The sequence below is a fragment of the Egretta garzetta genome, unplaced genomic scaffold, assembly GCF_000687185.1.
Source record: "Egretta garzetta isolate BGI_Z169 unplaced genomic scaffold, ASM68718v1 scaffold35, whole genome shotgun sequence".
NCBI classification, from domain to species: Eukaryota; Metazoa; Chordata; class Aves; order Pelecaniformes; family Ardeidae; genus Egretta; species Egretta garzetta.
In genome coordinates, this window is record NW_009259730.1 from 2,485,459 (window position 1) to 2,501,417 (window position 15,959).

Sequence of the window (15,959 nt, forward strand, 5' to 3'; positions counted from 1 at the left end):
TGGAGAGTACTTTTAAATCCTGAGATGAGGGGTATCTCTCGTGTTTTCTCCATGCTAAGTGCTAATTTAACAGAGCATTTGCAAACGTGAAGTTAGGGCCAGCTTGATGGGATTTTTCGTATGTTAACAGAAAGATGGACACATACATGCATGGACTTCTATTTCTGAGAAACCTGTTCTATTAAAAAATAAAATAAAATTACAGACTAGTGGTATCCTAGCCAAACATTTTTGTATTCAGGAATGTCTACATCTGAGATGCTGTGGGTCATCAGTAGTCTTGTGTAGAAGCACTTCATCACTAAATTAGAGAAAAAATGAAGCATGCAGGAACAGATGTGATTTTGAAGAATGGAAGCTTGTCTAGCAGGAAAAAAGGCCTATGATTTTCTTCTTGCTACTAGGAGGCTTATTAGCTGTTTTTTAACGGCTATTCACTTACTGAACTGTAAGCACTAAATTTTTCTAAGTGAACAACGTGAGTGCTCATAAATTTTTTGGAAGTAATGTTGGAAAAGCAATAGCAGATATTCTTCTTCCGCGTAGCTTTTGGATAACTGCTCTAGGAATGTAAAGGTATTTACCTGCTGTTAGTATTTTGCTTGCCTAAACCTCCCAGAAGGTCACGAACAGCAGCTTGTTTACGGCAGTTGCCTTTGCCAAGAGGACATATCCTGCACATGCAAAATCATCGAGCTCTAATAAGTGTGGAAGGGACTATGATTTGGTTTGGTTTGCAGCTCTGTTATTGTTAGATAATCTGCTACGTGAGCTAATTCAAATGTGCTTTAAAAATAGTAGTACTTCTATGTAGCTACAGTATTCTGAGATACTTCATTTGTGTGAAGGAGGAATGGAAATATGCTTTTATTATTACTCAGAATCTGTACTGTGGTACAGAAGGAATATGAGGAAATATATTCCATCTGTGGTTAAGGAGCTGTCCTTCCTTATAACTCAATCCTGCTGCTATTAGTCTGTTCTGTCCTCTCTGTTCAGAACAAATTGTCACACATAGCTAGATGATGATTTTATACTAACTTGTGATTTTTGCTGTTATTATTATTTACTTTTTGGATGATTCTTCTGAAAGCCAGCTTTTAATGTGTTAGTAGTTCTCATGGGACAGCTGTAAAAATTCTTTCTTTGAAGCTGTCCTAATGCTATCTACGCAGAGGAGGTACTCAAATATATGTAGTTACTAGGCAAAGAAACGGATGTCAGTGCAATAGGCAGCATACATTGCGTTAGGGCATAACCCTAAAATCGGAGTTACGAATTTTCCCAGTCGTTATTTGCAATGACCGTGTTTGTTCTAAGAGCTGCTAGCATGAACAAAAAGCTAATTTTAGTGTGGTTAACGGTTTCAAGGTTTGAATTCAACTGAAGACAAAAAGTTGGGGTTCTCGTTGCATTACTTTATGCTAGAGACATGCAACTTTCTGAGAATAAAATACTTGCGTGATATGCGTCTCTCCAGTCATTGCAGTATGTTAATTTCATTTCAGTGTTTTAAGTAAGAATTTTTAATTGGCAGACTAATTAAAAATAATAGCCAACAAAATTTTAAATAAAGAAAGTAATTTAATTTCAGTTAAATGTTTTAAAATATTAGAATCTTAAAAATTGCCAGTTGCTTGGACTGGTAAATGTGAAATACGCTTTGTTGCTAAACCCATTCTTTCTAAAGCATGGGAAGATTTACATACACAAACAGATGTAATAAAAGTTGTGTTTAAAAAAAAAGGAAAGCATGACTTGTCAAATTGTAACCCATCTGATTTTGTTAGAGACCCTGGAATAAGCACTGATGTGTATATAATGTCTGTCTCGTCTGTCCTGTTCATCATCCCAGTGTGAAAAATTTTTAAAACTCTACCGATTTTGTGATAATTACTTTCAGAGGTGAAGCCTGAGATGAAGCGTAGGCATTTTCTTTGTGACATCCATAGTTATGATATGCCTTAATTTAGGCACACCAGAGTAGTTTTCTTAGGCAGAAAACTTATATTGTCATTGCAGATTCCTATGTTTCTTATGATTTATCTACTTTCCTTTTACTATGCTTCATTCAAGTATTTAGAGATGTTTGTTCAACAGAAAGAAAAACCCCCGTCTTTGAGGCTTACAGTAACGATTAGCCAAGGACTGGTGCTCTTGGGAATCAGATAACAGTACATGGAAAATTTGCTCACACAGGAATAACAGAAGTAGTAGTGTTAGCCTTTCTTTTTTTAAGGCAAAAATTATATAAGTCTTTGTTCTTAAAAACAGCCAATTAACTTTGTGTATATGTAAGTATATATATGATATAATTTTTTAATGTCAAAGAATTTTTCAAATCCCTAGTACAGTCCAGGGGAGTTACAGTAAGGCATGATAGTTGATAGAGGTAAAGCCAAGATTCCAGTAAGGCAACCTCGGAAAGTTAATTTAAGGTAGAGATGTTTGTATCTGCAGTAAGGTATAATGAAAAATTCCAATAAAGCTTTGATTCATTGTCCTGTACAAACCTTAAATGTAATCATTTCTGTCAGTTTTATTAGTTATTTAAATATGAGGTTGTTATTTTAGTCTTTCATTCTACTAAAAATTAACAACTGCATTCCAAATTGTGTCTTTTTTTTTTTTTTTTTTTTAAATAATAGACAAAAAACAGTGTTCCTATAAATCAAAGAGAGATTTGGTTGTTTGTGACTGACTCCACATTGCAAAATGTGGTTCATATAATTCCAAAAGTTGTTGCTGTGTCAGTCGCTGCATCGTGTGTTCTCAGTAGGGAAATCACAGAAGCCCTCAGCGTTGCCTCGCAACTCGTCTTCTTCAAGGATGCACTGTGGGGAAATGGTAAGCTTGACGCGTGGTTTTGAAGCAGTTGGAATCAAACTGAAATAGCATCCTAATCCCTGACACCTCAATACGTGGCATACAGAGACTTTCATTCTCAGGTGAAGATGAGACACTGCAAGTTTGGGATGAGAAAGTTGAAAGGGGTTGTAATTAGAGCTTTCCCATAGGTTTCGTATTTACATTTTTGGCTTGATCTCCAAAGTAAATGAGAAATTCGGTGACCTTGCTGTATGTCCACCAATATTTCTGTCAGTCTTCCCTGATGGCTGTTGAATCTAATGACCAGTGTAAATCAAATTTGCTAGCTGATAGAAGACTCAAAAATACTAAGAAACTTGGTTTTATTTGTTTTGATATTCTTGCAGAAACTTGTTTTATTGACCTTAACTACCTCTAAAAGGAGCAGGAGGGTGAATCTAGAGATGTGTGTCCCTAGATACAGAAATTTTCTAACTGTCCTATACCATCTTAGGCATGAGCCTTCGCCACCATACAGCTCATGTAATGATGGTAGTTCACTTTACATTCATTTTTAGTTGCTCCTTTTTGAGGTTCAGGTATGGTTCTGTATGGTGCCTGCACGTGTAGTTCACATCTCATGCCTTTAGTCACTTCCCAAATGTAAGTGGACTGGAAGCACCAACCTATGTCAATGGCTGTGTGTCCCAAAGCAAAAATCCTCGCTTTGGAGAATAAAGCATTGCATGCATCTACTCTTTATAGTCTTTGAAACAGCGTGAGACCACCTGAAGGAGTGCCCAAGCTTATTACCAGGGAATAGACAGTAACGTTGTGTTTGCAGGGAGTGTGACGTGATGCAGTCAGAGTGGAATCAGACTCTCTTGTGCTGCGTTCAAATTTTTAAAACATCTTTTTTCCCTGGGAGTCGCAAAGTGTAACGAGAGTGTGATGCATGTATCGCTGAAAGCAAAATATTTTGTCATTGAGAAAACCTGATGGAGTCTATCCATCTGTTTAGTAGCTGGCAGAGATCGTTGTCTTTATTGGCCATGACAATTAACGTGGTCACCTTTTTCCTTGTTACTGTACTAAGTTGAAATGTCTTTGTTGGCAGGTAGGATTATTTGTGTTGAACGTACTGTTCTCTTATTACAAAAGCCTCTTTTGTACTCGGCTGCCGGTGCTGACCTCAGTGAGCTGACTGGCCCTGTCAGACTCGATGAGCTGGATTCTGCAACACAGACCAACTCCATTTGTGCTGTAAGAGGTTTGTATGGCCTTTCCTGAAATGAATGCTGTTAATTATTTGTGCTCGCTTTAATCTTTCAGGTCCTCGTATTGATTTCTTGCACAAACCGCATGGAGGGATAAAAAAGCACAGTGTTGCTGTAGGTCATTAGGATATTTAAGTTTTTATACTTCTGTGGGCTCTGTTTGCCTTTTGCTGGCCAAGCTCTGCTCCCACTCACTCATACCCCAGAATAAATGTTTGATGCACAATTTGTTTTATTACGTTTCTTCCTTCACCATCTTATTTCAAGAGCCTTCTGTTCACACCAGCCTTGTTGATGTTGGCAACAGTAAGGTATACCAATATTTTTTAGGCAGATGGATAAGAAATGTTAGCCAGATCCTGAATGGTAGGGGTTAGTGCCTGATTTCCCTGGAACTTCGCTGCAATGGGCCAATTTACTCTTTCGCCATACTCATCTAGCATAACCTGGCCAATATTTGCTCAGCAGCCACTTCGGATCATTGCTTTGTCTAATATTTCAGTCCTACCACTAACCATGCAGAACCATTTCTTACAAGGTATTTTCTAACATTTCCTAATCATGCAGAAACATTTCCTACTGTGTATTTTCTAATGCTTTGTCCAGTCAGCTTCTTAAACCTCCTAGCTGTAGACTGCCTATAGGGAAAAGTCCTCAAAAGCCCAAGAACTCTTCCCTTTTAAAGACAGTTTCCTTTCTTAAATAGCTCTTAATGATTCCAGTAGCCCATGTAGAAAATTCTTGATACTGTTATACCTTTACACCTCCAAGTATTCACTGGAGCATTTTAAATGAGCTTTAAAATGATAGCAAATAATGGTCACAAATTAATCCTTCCAGCTATAACGTGACGCCCTGAAAAGACAGCCTGAAGCCACGCGAAGCTGTTACCAAGCATACCTCCTCGTACGGTAGAGCCACAAGTTCGCAGTGCCCCTGTGATGAATAAACGAGCACCTTGCAGGGACCAATCTTGAACTCTTAGCAAGGAAAATCAAGCACAACTAGAGGCACTTCGCTCAAAGCTATGGTTGTTACGTACCTCTCGCATCAATATTGCGTGTTACTTGAAAGATATTTTTGTCACTGGGTGTGAAATATTTTTGGGCTTTTGGGTTTTTTTAACCTCTCCAGTAGTTAGGCTAAGAATTATCACTTCTCCACTCTTAATTTTACAACTAAGTATGAGAAGTGCCTGTCTTCTTTTGTCCCACTGACAGTCTACATAGCAGGATAAAGCAAACATTTCTCTGCCCTTTCCTTTTCCAGTAGAACAAAGAAAATGCACCTTTGTGATCTGTTGTGTAAACGAGCACTTGCTTTACACACATGGGAGGTGTCACGCTTTGCCAGCTCTGTATTACAGATGGAAGAATGACAAAAGGAGAAACTAATCCTACAGCCTTGTCTTGCTTCATCTGAAATTCGTCCAGGGTAGCTGTTATGTTCCCACACATTTGTACCAAAGTCGAATGTAAAGTGTCTTCTTTGTACCTATGCTAATGCTATATAGAGATGATAACTCTCACTTTTATGTGTAACTAAAATAATTTAATTTTAGCACTTAAAATACCCAGTGTTTTGGAATCCAGTTAGTTATTGCCTATATCTTTCTACTGAAGAAGTGATACTAATAGCACTGACCCTGCTTTGTTGGTGGGAGCATATGTATTTGATGGAGTAACCCATCGAGGAAAGATTATCATCACAAAGATTCACTCCCTCTCTCTTAACTCAGAGCGTTGTTGGCCTGGCTCTCGGTGAGAAGCAGTATTACCTCATTCATTCTTTTTCTTTGCGCCCTCCTTTCACTTCCTGTACATTTGGTCACCTACATATGCTGTACGTGGGCCTCCTCTCACCTAACAAACACTCAAAAAGGCTGCAAAGGCTTTACTCTACCCCTTCTTCAGGCAGCGCTCCTTCCTGCCGCTTTGCAGTCATGGCTGCTCCTCATGGCTCTACCGAGATTCAGTGGGCTCGACCTTCCCGAGAAAAACTTCTTTTTAAACCAGTGAAAAATGCAGGTGGTCGTTCACGTCCCCATCCACAGATCCAGCAACTGGTCACAGTGTCGGAGCTTCCAGGAGTGCCGGGACTGGGGAAGGGCACAGGCCATCCTGCCTGCTGGGTTCTAGGTAGATTGGTCACTTTTTGGAAAGTGGATAAACAGGGTAAGTTAGGTTGAAAGAAACCTCTGAAGTTCCTCCAGTCCTAACTCCTGCTCAAAGCTGGGCCCTGAGCAGCCTGGTACAACTCTACAGCTGGCCCAGCTTTAACAGGACAATGTTGCAATCCAAGCAGATCCACCAAGTTTGTCCAAAATCCTTGTTTCAGAGCGGTCCAGTCACATCAGCTCTGCATTGGAGTCTGTTGCTTTTCAACAGAGGAGTGAAAACCTGTGGTTGCTTTCTACTGTAAAGTTTATTCTTCTTTTAAAGATGAGACTGTGGTTCTCACCTGGGAGCTCAGGGTTAATAGATTTATTTTCATATCACTATGCATTGCAGAGTAATTTCAGGCCTCTTTTTGCTGTATAAGAGCAGTCAGGATGACTTAAGTGTTGGCAGTTCATACTGCGCAGAACTGTTTTTCCTCCTAACCATGCTTACAAGCAAATTCTAGTTAGTCCATGCCACACATGTTATGTGGGAATATTGCTTGAGTAGTGATATTTGCCTAGGATATGACTCACTGCCAGTGACTGAATTTTGACATTGGATATTTTCATATCCAACACCCTTACTCAGGGGTGGGGTTTTTTTTTCAGTTTCCCTCATTACAGTGTGAACAAAACGGGGTCAATCAGCTTACTTAGGTTTCTCTTTTTGATTGAACTTTTCCCCTTCCTGTCCATTAATCGAAGTAACTGATCGGGGAAAAAAAAAAAACAAACCACATCTATTTTTTGAACATTTCAACCAGAGTGTTACTTTTAATCCTCAGCCCTTCTTTGCATTCCTCACCAGAGACCTGGTTTTCCAGGTGCTGTCCTATTATCAGTCTCTTCTTAATGATGTCAGCCACAACCCACAAAGATAGACCAGAGGTAAAAATCAAATATTGGCTATTTAAAAGAAGGATCTCAGGAAAATATCTGAAGGTTTGTGAACATCAAGCAAAACTGTGACAAAGATGTGCAGCAGTTCAGCGGCTTAAACTTGAGAAATCACGTTTGCAGGCAGGATGCACGGGACTGTCACTAGATTATTAGATCTGTTGCCGCCTTTAGTTGTGTGTGTTCTGACTTCGGTGATCTCTGGTGGTTTTCTCAAGGGAACTCTTATGCTGTCATCAAAATAAACCTCTCCACCAGGCACAGTCTCGTCAGTGTGATCCCCATTCATTTTCTTCACATGTACCTGTATTACTTGTGCACTGGTGTCCTGCAGTTGCAATATGGCACACAACTGGGGAAAGTTAAAAGGCCTAGAGAGAAACAGATCTGTTGGAAAAGGGGATTTTGGTTTGGTTTGGTTTTAAAATGAGTTTGTAATGAAAAAGGGAACATAGGCAGCAAACTACTTGGTAGCTTTTCTTTTCTATGAAGGGAAACATGCCCATGCTGTGGCAGAAAGCATCCTACCTTGTAGTAGCAAGCACTGATGGAAACTCCCAGTTTATCACAGAAACTGAAGAATCAAAATTATTCCCGTAATAATTCTAGTTATAAGTAATAGGTCCAATTCCAAGACTGTAATTCCAGTCCAAGGGGTTAAATGCACAGAATTGCTTCTTCTGTCAGCGAAATCCATGTTGTTTCGTTACATGCATAGAAATTGGGTCATAAATGTTGTATCTGAGAAGCACCTTTCGTGATCTTCAGACTTGCTGTCCTTTGAATTCCCAAAGAAAATTATGGTTTTGCTCTTTATGTGCAGCTCCCTCCTTCCTGTCGGTCCCTGTCGCAGGAGAACCAGGAAAGCAAGGGATTAGCGCCCTGTCTTACAGACCGGTGTAAATGCTCCCTAGTCTCCAAGGGTTTCTCTTATTGAATGGGGTATAAAACTGTGAGGTTCTTGCTCAACAGGAGCTGGAATTTTTAGTCTATACTTCTGTTGTACCAGTGAGGGTTTATTTTAGTGTAATTTCACTCTTCCAGGTGATCCACGTAGCATGCCTCAAAATACTTAGAAGTATTTTCTCCATAAATAATGCGGATAATTTCAGTATATCGTTACCATAAACCATAATACACTCTTCATTGGCTTCTCATAAAACTCTGAGATATATTTTTTTCTCGCCAAAACCAGCAAGGCCCTTTATACTAGTCCAAAGCATCTTTGGCGTTTCCTTCTTAGGCACACATTTAAATCCGCGGGCCAGATCTAATCTCTGTTAAATCAGTACAAATGAAGAATAAGTCCATTGTTAATGGAATTTAACCTGCATCGTTGTTTTTGAAAGGGATTGGGTCTTCTCATTGGTTTGTGTTTCCTAAATATCGATATCAAGCTATCTGACCTGATGATTTTTATAGCTGTTTATTGCCAAGGAAACATCCGAGGACCAGAAAGAAAACAAACAAACAAACAAAACCCAGGAAAACTATTAAACCCAAACCAAAAGAACTGAAACCTGTTTGGAAAGTTAATTATCAATTATCTGCCTTCTGGTATTTTTAGAATGTGTCACGCTTTGCCATACTGTCGTCCCTTGTTGGAGGGGCAAAGGAGAAAGGGATTGAGGTTGTTGGAAGAGCTGATGCTTGCTCCAATGAGTCTGATTCTTAAGCTGAGAGTCAGAAAGGATCAAACCTGCTGTGAAGCCAGGAGCAACTCTGTTTGCTAGCTTACCGTTAGTATTTTGTAAGAATTTCGTCTTCTGCAGGTACTGTTGTTGGAGTTAATGAGAGCACTGCTTTCTCCTGGCCTACATGTGACAGATGTGGCAATGGAAAGTTGGAACTGTGTCCCCAGGACAGGTGAGAGTCAGCATGCTCCGGAGCACTCCAGGTGTTTTGCAGATGTAGCCATAACAGCAATAGGTGATGCAATGATTCCTGCAGGCACAGGCTGCACTTTGTTCCTTCCTAGAACTAAGACGTAGTATTTTTATTGCTGATGAACTGATAAAAGCTGCAAGGTTAGATTAATTTATTAAGAAAGATACAAGTAGATATGAAATGGTTTGAATTTGCAGTCACCGCTTTTTTTTTTTCAAACTGATCTTAAAGAATTGCTTATAAAGATTTCATAGCGTACTGCATTACAATATTAGTTTTAATAAACATCCACATAAATCACAGGTCTGATTTTAAGCTCCTTTGAAAGTAGCTTCTTGTGTTTGTCTACCCTACATGGTTACCACCAATTCACCTCATTTTTATATTGAACTGCAATTTACATAAGTGTGAAAGAGTTGCCTTCCAGACCTATTAATTTTACAACCTTCCTAACCAAAGGATGTTGAATAATTCCGGGAGCATGACCGTCCAAAAGTGAAGACCGATCATACAGGACCTGTTACCACCTGAAATGCTATTCCTGCATCACACTGGCATGCTCTTGGAAAGCCTCCCCTTCAGCTGCTTAGCCCACTTGCTCCTGCAGAGTCTGAGATGATACCCACCCGATGGGATGAAAACACGAGAGGAAAAGAGAGTAGTCAGAGTGTAAAAAGAAGGAAAGGGGGGTTCTTTCTGCTGGAAAAGCTTACAAAAAGCATAAAGAGAAGTTGGGTGGGGTTGATCCCATTGAAATAGATAACATTTTCCTAAGTATGAGAAGCTTTACCACTTATGCTTTGTTATGTATAACCCTTGGGGGAAAAGGCTGAAAATAAAAAAAAGGTTGCCCTATATTATGCTAACACGCAAAGAATATGGATGTGTGTATGTTCACATAGTAGTGTAGTTTGATAAAAAAAAAATCTCAGCTGTGAAGGACACTTCTGCTTCATTTGGAGAACAACGTAGCATCAATGTTTGTTTAAGATGTTATTCCAACAAGCACTTATAGCTGAGCTTAATTTTATGTATATGACCTAAGTATGTCCTGAAAATGTTGAACGTTTGCCGAACGAGGGCCTAAGTCAATAAGCCACTCGGGCCAAATCTATGCTACAAATTTCCTTTTGCCATAACTTTTAGAAGGTTATGAGATTAGTATTTGCTTAAGTGGGATGGCTATAAATAGCAACCTCCCCCCATGTTGCCAAAACTTCCAAAAGGAGGATCCTTTTGCTAGAAGAGTTTAGGTCCTCCAAGAGAGTTACTCAGCTCTACCAACAGAAGAGCTCTGTTTATTGTTATCAGCTGAATCTCTACCAGGGCTTTCCTACTTAAAGTCTACCAGCAAAGTATTTTAGAGAATAAGCGAGCTGGTTTTTTGTGTGTTTTGAATTACAATCGATGATAGCTTTTCCATTTCTCTATGTTTTTCCATCATTGCTTGCGTGTTTCAGAGGATCGCTATATTGCAACCAGTGCTCTGAAGTTGTCCTTTCACCGGTTTTGAAAATGCAGCTGGAAGTCTTCTTGAGTTGTCCATCCCGATCTCAAAGTACAGTAAAAGTAAAGGTATGGCACAAAATGAGCTTCGGAGCATTGAGTATAGTGAGGTTAGATATGTAGACACATGGGTATTCGGCCGCACTTTTTATAAACAGCTCTTGTCAGAAGAAAAATTAAAAGTTGTGAGAGTGTCCCATAACTTAATCTGATACTAAACTTGTGTTTCATTGGACTAAGAACCCAGTTCCCACATCTTTCTTACTCAAATAATACAGTTGTTGAGTTCACCCTGAGGTCTGCAAACTGTTTTATGGTCCAGCTGAAAGGCTTTGTTGGGTTGGGCCTTGGGAAACCTCAGTCTCCACAGCCTAAAAGGAACATGTATTTTTAGACTCCCATTCTGAGCATCTTTTGTGTCACCTCTCCTCTGCTTTCTTGGCCAGAGAAACAAAACCATTCTATATTAAAATACTGAATCTTTGTTCAGCATGACTGTTTTAACCTGTGAACAGAACATCTTTGCATAGATAAGATTTTTGTCATGAACAAAACTTGTTAATTTTCTCATTCCAGCTGTTACAAAGGACAATCTCTTCTCTCCTGACGTCCTCCGCCAATGAGGATGGGGTAGGTACAATGAATGTTGATGAAAGGAAGTTAAACAGCGTAACTTACTGTAGAGGCAGAGTACAGGAGATAGGAATCAGGTGGGAAAATACTTGAATCATAGAAATGGAAGGGATTGCTGGAGGTCATCGTCCGACCTACCACTCGCATCAGGCTATTGCCAATGCACAGACAGCTCAGCCGTGACTTTGGCTGGCAGGGTCTTGAAAACCTCCAGGGATGGAGATTCTGCCTTTCCAGGCAGCTCGTTTGAGAACTGCACTAGGAGCGACAGGAGATTTCACTAGAAACAATGAATTTTTTTCTCATGTCCAGCCTGGGATTTGAGTGGGCTGGACCCTTCGGCATGCCCACCTTCCACCTGCTGTCATCAGGCTGACGACCTCCTTTTTCAAAGAGGGGTGCCGCCGGTGGGATGTGCAGGCAGCTTTAGCTCAGCTGCAGATCTGCAGAGCTATTTGCAAATGGCACGGTGTTGGGGCTCTCAGGGCTGCGACGAGCAGTGCTGGGCTTTGCTCCATTTTCTGGCTGAGGATCCAAGACTGCAAAGATACAGTCCGAGCATCCACCTTTTCAGGATGGTCTTCTAAACCCTATAAACCACAGCTACTTTCTAAGAGCGCAACTGTGAAATTACCGGCAGGCGGTAATCGTAGAGAAATTTGCAAAATTCATGCAAGAGAATACTTTATACTTGCATGAAGGAAACACGCATAAGTCATGGGGCTCCATGGGCTAAAGTACAGCTTATGTAATTGTGAAGTAGTTCTTCTTTAATCTGCGATATCAGAAGAACCCTGACATTTGGCACAGTGACCCAGATTTATCGCAGGTGAGGGAGGCACCCGGGTCGGTGCCTGGCTGGCATTGGCTGCGGGTGGTCAGCAGCGATGGAGCGGCACCTTCAGAGGGTGATTAAGTCATGTCAGGATCCCGAGATCCCCCCCTCTCCATCGTGAGGAAGGGAGCAAAGGTCAGCTCGTCGTCTTGTTTAGTCATCCCAGTTACTTGTCTGCGGTTAGGTGACACGTACTGGGGTCATTTTGCTTTCCCTGTCTTATACAGTCTTCCAGCATTTTGCTGTTACGTGCTCCATGGTTTTAAGGGTCATTTTTAAAAAGTGGAACATTTCTCTGAAATTGCGAATTATTTTTCTTATGCTGGAGGGTGTCTATTTCATTTAAGCAAAGAGATACAAGAAATTTCCAAAATATGTTTTCTCTTTTAATAGCGGTTAAATCTTGCTAAGTTTTACAGGATGTGTCTGGTTTGGTTACAGACTGACAAAACGTAGTTCTTTTTCAAGTTACTTGAATTTAAACAACCTCTTTTTCATGTTTCAATTTTTATAATGTTAGTATTTAGAAGTCTGGCAACTTAGAAACATTTTCTCCCCCCCTAGCTGAAATGCAGGGATAATTTTTCCCTTTTTTTTTTTATAAGCGTTTCCACCTCTGAACCACTGCATTTTAAAAAGCAGCACACCTCAGCAAAGATTAATCACGAGAAATACCACTTGGAGGTGGCGTATTTTTGCCAGTGCTGCTGAAGTTTCTAAGGGTGTAGCTTTGTAATCACTTCTTTTGGCAGGGAGGTTGGTTTTAGCCGTCGCTGGCCCTGGCCACTTGTTCCTTACCTTGTGGCAGCCCACACCAGTCTAGCTGTTTGTGCAGCTGCACGGCGAATTGGACTGCAGAACCGGTCTGGGGTAAAAATAATCTGGGAGGGAAAAAAAAAAAAAAAAAGGATCAAGCAAGGGAAGAAAAAAAGCCAACAGGAAAACCAAAGTCTTAATTTAAAAAAAATTCCCATTTTTTCCTTGTGGCAGCCCACACCAGTCTAGCTGTTTGTGCAGCTGCACGGCGAATTGGACTGCAGAACCGGTCTGGGGTAAAAATAATCTGGGAGGGAAAAAAAAAAAAAAAAGAAGAGGGTTGTTTATACCCTGATCCAGGCAGTAGAGGTGGGTGTCACATACCTGCACAAATGCAGAGCCCAGGCAAAAGCGGGGGGCACGGTCAGAGGGTGGTCGCTGGCAAGTCCCCTTGAGGAAAGAAACGGCTGTAAAGCTGCCACCCGAGATACCCTCTGCAGCGAGGTACCAGCTACCGGTGTCGCCAGCTCTTCCCTTAACATGCCGTCTCCTCTGGGAGAAAGCATCCTCGCCTCGCATCCCTCCCCTCCACGCAGAATCCAGTCTCTGCGGGTTCACTCGGGCACCGCTCCCGTGGGTACGCTGCCCGCCGGATGGGGAAACAGGAGGGGCTGCGCAGGTGCCGGTGGTGGCCAGGGATGCCACCTGCTACAACATCATGTTAAAAGGGGGGAGGAAAAAGAGTTAAAAAATATTTTTTCCTGCAGTGGATCTGTTAGCCAAGGTGATCGACACCGAGTATGTATATACACATTGCTAGCACATGTGAAATCCTAAGAAAGCTAGATGAAGGGAGTGTCTGAAGGTTCTGCTTCAGCAAAATTGAGTTCAAAGTCACAGGAGTTGTTTTTTTTTTTTTCTCAACAGCTCATTTTTAAAGTTCTGGTAGGGAAGCAGCGCTTCAAGCAGGAGTAAGATCTTGTTATTGAAAATCCGATGTATTCATTCTTTCCATCAGTTCTAATGCACCTTTCTTTTTTGAGTCCTTAAAAAAACCCCTGTCTGTTGGAAGAGGACCTTACACCCTGCATCTTCCCGGCCGAATGCTGCTTAGAACAGAATGTCCAGGACTGTTTGTTTTAATCAACATGCTTTTATCACTGCAGAGTTATGAGGTGCAGAGCGTGCTGGGAAAGGAGGTGGGGTTGTTGAGCTGCTACGTCCACTCCGTAACCAGCCACCCCAACTGCGTTGCGCTGGAGGAAGTCGTTCTTCTGGAAGCAGCAGCAAGCCACTGAGCTGAACTCCAGTCAGCTACCGCAGCATCTGTGGACTTTGTAATGTGGTTATCTGTTAACTAGCGCCACAGATAATGCGTAATGCGACTGTGATAAGTATTAAGATAGTTTATTAAAACTGTGATTTACAAAGCACATTGTGCTAACGCTGAAAAAATATCTCTGTAAAAAAAAAAATCTGTTCAACTGTCTAACCTCTTTTTTTGGATCAGTTCAGAACTTAAGGATAATGCCGCGCTCTGCCATGCTTGCTGTTTATGTGTGTAAAACATCTCGTTCTGGAAGTTTTGAATGCTTGTGAATTATTTTTTTTTATGGTACTGTATTTATTACGTGTCAATGGAAAATATTTTACTGATATTTCTGAAATAAATACCTTGCTGTAGGCAGTGAACATCAGTCTAAGCTGAGCTTTATCAGCGGATTCCAGGCGTACCACCGGCTGCGAAACACCGTGTCGTGCACGAATTCCAAGGTGTAACGTTTGTTATCACCTTGCAATAAATGTTATAAAAAGACGGAGATTTGAGCAAAGCTTACATTTTGAAGTGTCAAGCGTATATAAAGTTAATCTTTTACAGCTAATTAGTCCCTGAGCATAGAAGTACCGTGTTACCGTAGCTGCCCACAAAGCGTGCGTTTCCTTACATAGTTTCTGTTAGGGGTAAGGAGCGAACTGCTTTGTAGGCTGCGTAACTAACCTCGCCCCAACTATGGATCAGGCAAATAACAGCAAAATTTTTCCTATGGGTGCATTGTTTGAGATGCAGGAATTAATGTGAGAGTTTGGTCAGAAGTTAGACTTTTTTTTTGCCTTCCCCTTTCAGGGTGTGTAAAAAACCCCATGCTGGTCAGAGGAGGAGGAATGAATGATTTTGCGCAGGGCCCGTATGCGATTACCCAGCAGAAAAGGAACAGCAAACTTGGTGTGCACTGACCGTTCCTGCGGCAGAGGCCGACAGTGGAGAGGCTTGTACGTGTCACGATGACTGAAGGAATGACCCAACTTTCAAATCCCCCCTTTTCCCCCCTCCTCCACGTCTTTCAGTCTGTTACCTGCCCCCCTCTGCAAGGAAAAAGGGGACATCAGCCCCTTGGAAACCCGCCAGCGAGCTCTCTTGAAAAGCACCGGCTGCTGGAGGTGCGTGTCCTATCGGGCCCCTTTTTTCTGCCAGTGCCCTACAGGTGCCGTCAGCTTTGTTGCGTGCACTATCAAAGCTCAGGCAGCTGCCTAACCCTGTCTCATACACTCACTCACTCAGAGACCGGCCCTGTTGCCCACTCTCACTTTCACCGGATTGGTGAAAGTGGCCAGCTCCTGCACTGGGGTAGCCCGTGGGACTGAGCTGGCTCAGAGTTTGGAACACATTCATGTAGATGCAGCCTGGTGGTGCCTGGAGTGGAAATCACTTTGAGGGGGTTTTTATCAGGAATTTTAACCAAGGATGTTCTTGCGTTCCTGTATACTTTGGGGAGGAGGGGGTTGTTTTGTTGGGGTTTTTTTTTTGTATAAAGGAAGAGTCCTGGCCAAAGAGCAGCCCCTCTTGCCGCCCTTGCCCTCACCTCCCCCGTGCCCCCCCAGTGCTGCGAGCTGCCAGCAGCTCCCGGGAAGCCCAGCTTGCCCCGCCACGTTCAAAGACACAGAAAGCAGGGTTGATTTAAAATGCTTTTTTTTCTTTATTCTTAGAAATGCTGTAAAAATTGATATAAAAGGTCGAGCATGCTCAAGTCTTTTTTTTTCATCCTACTGTCTAAAAATACATGGGGTTTTGAATCATTTTAACAGATGTACCATAGCTGCGTCGGTATTGAGTAAAATGTAGAAAAGACGAAAACTACCATTACAAAAATAATTTAAGGGGAGAAAAACCAACAACAAGAAGATGATGTTTAGCTTGTTT

At 41.5% G+C, this 15,959-nt stretch overlaps 1 protein-coding gene across 2 annotated transcripts in view; it reads left to right on the forward strand.

Annotated features, from left to right (window-relative positions):
• SPIDR (scaffold protein involved in DNA repair) overlaps positions 1–14,243 on the forward strand; it is a 172,606-nt gene extending 158,363 nt beyond the window's left edge. Inside the window, exons 11-16 of one of the 2 annotated variants that reach the window (XM_035894945.1) lie at positions 2,649–2,847; positions 3,926–4,078; positions 8,916–9,009; positions 10,491–10,605; positions 11,113–11,166; positions 13,927–14,243. In XM_035894945.1, coding sequence (XP_035750838.1) covers positions 2,649–2,847; positions 3,926–4,078; positions 8,916–9,009; positions 10,491–10,605; positions 11,113–11,166; positions 13,927–14,058 — 747 coding nt within the window. In that variant the 3' untranslated portion in view covers positions 14,059–14,243. Of the gene's footprint in view, positions 1–2,648; positions 2,848–3,925; positions 4,079–8,915; positions 9,010–9,489; positions 10,349–10,490; positions 10,606–11,112; positions 11,167–13,926 lie in introns of those variants that run through there. The other variant, XM_035894946.1, reaches the window with a different exon arrangement.
• The last annotated feature ends 1,716 nt before the right edge of the window (positions 14,244–15,959 follow it).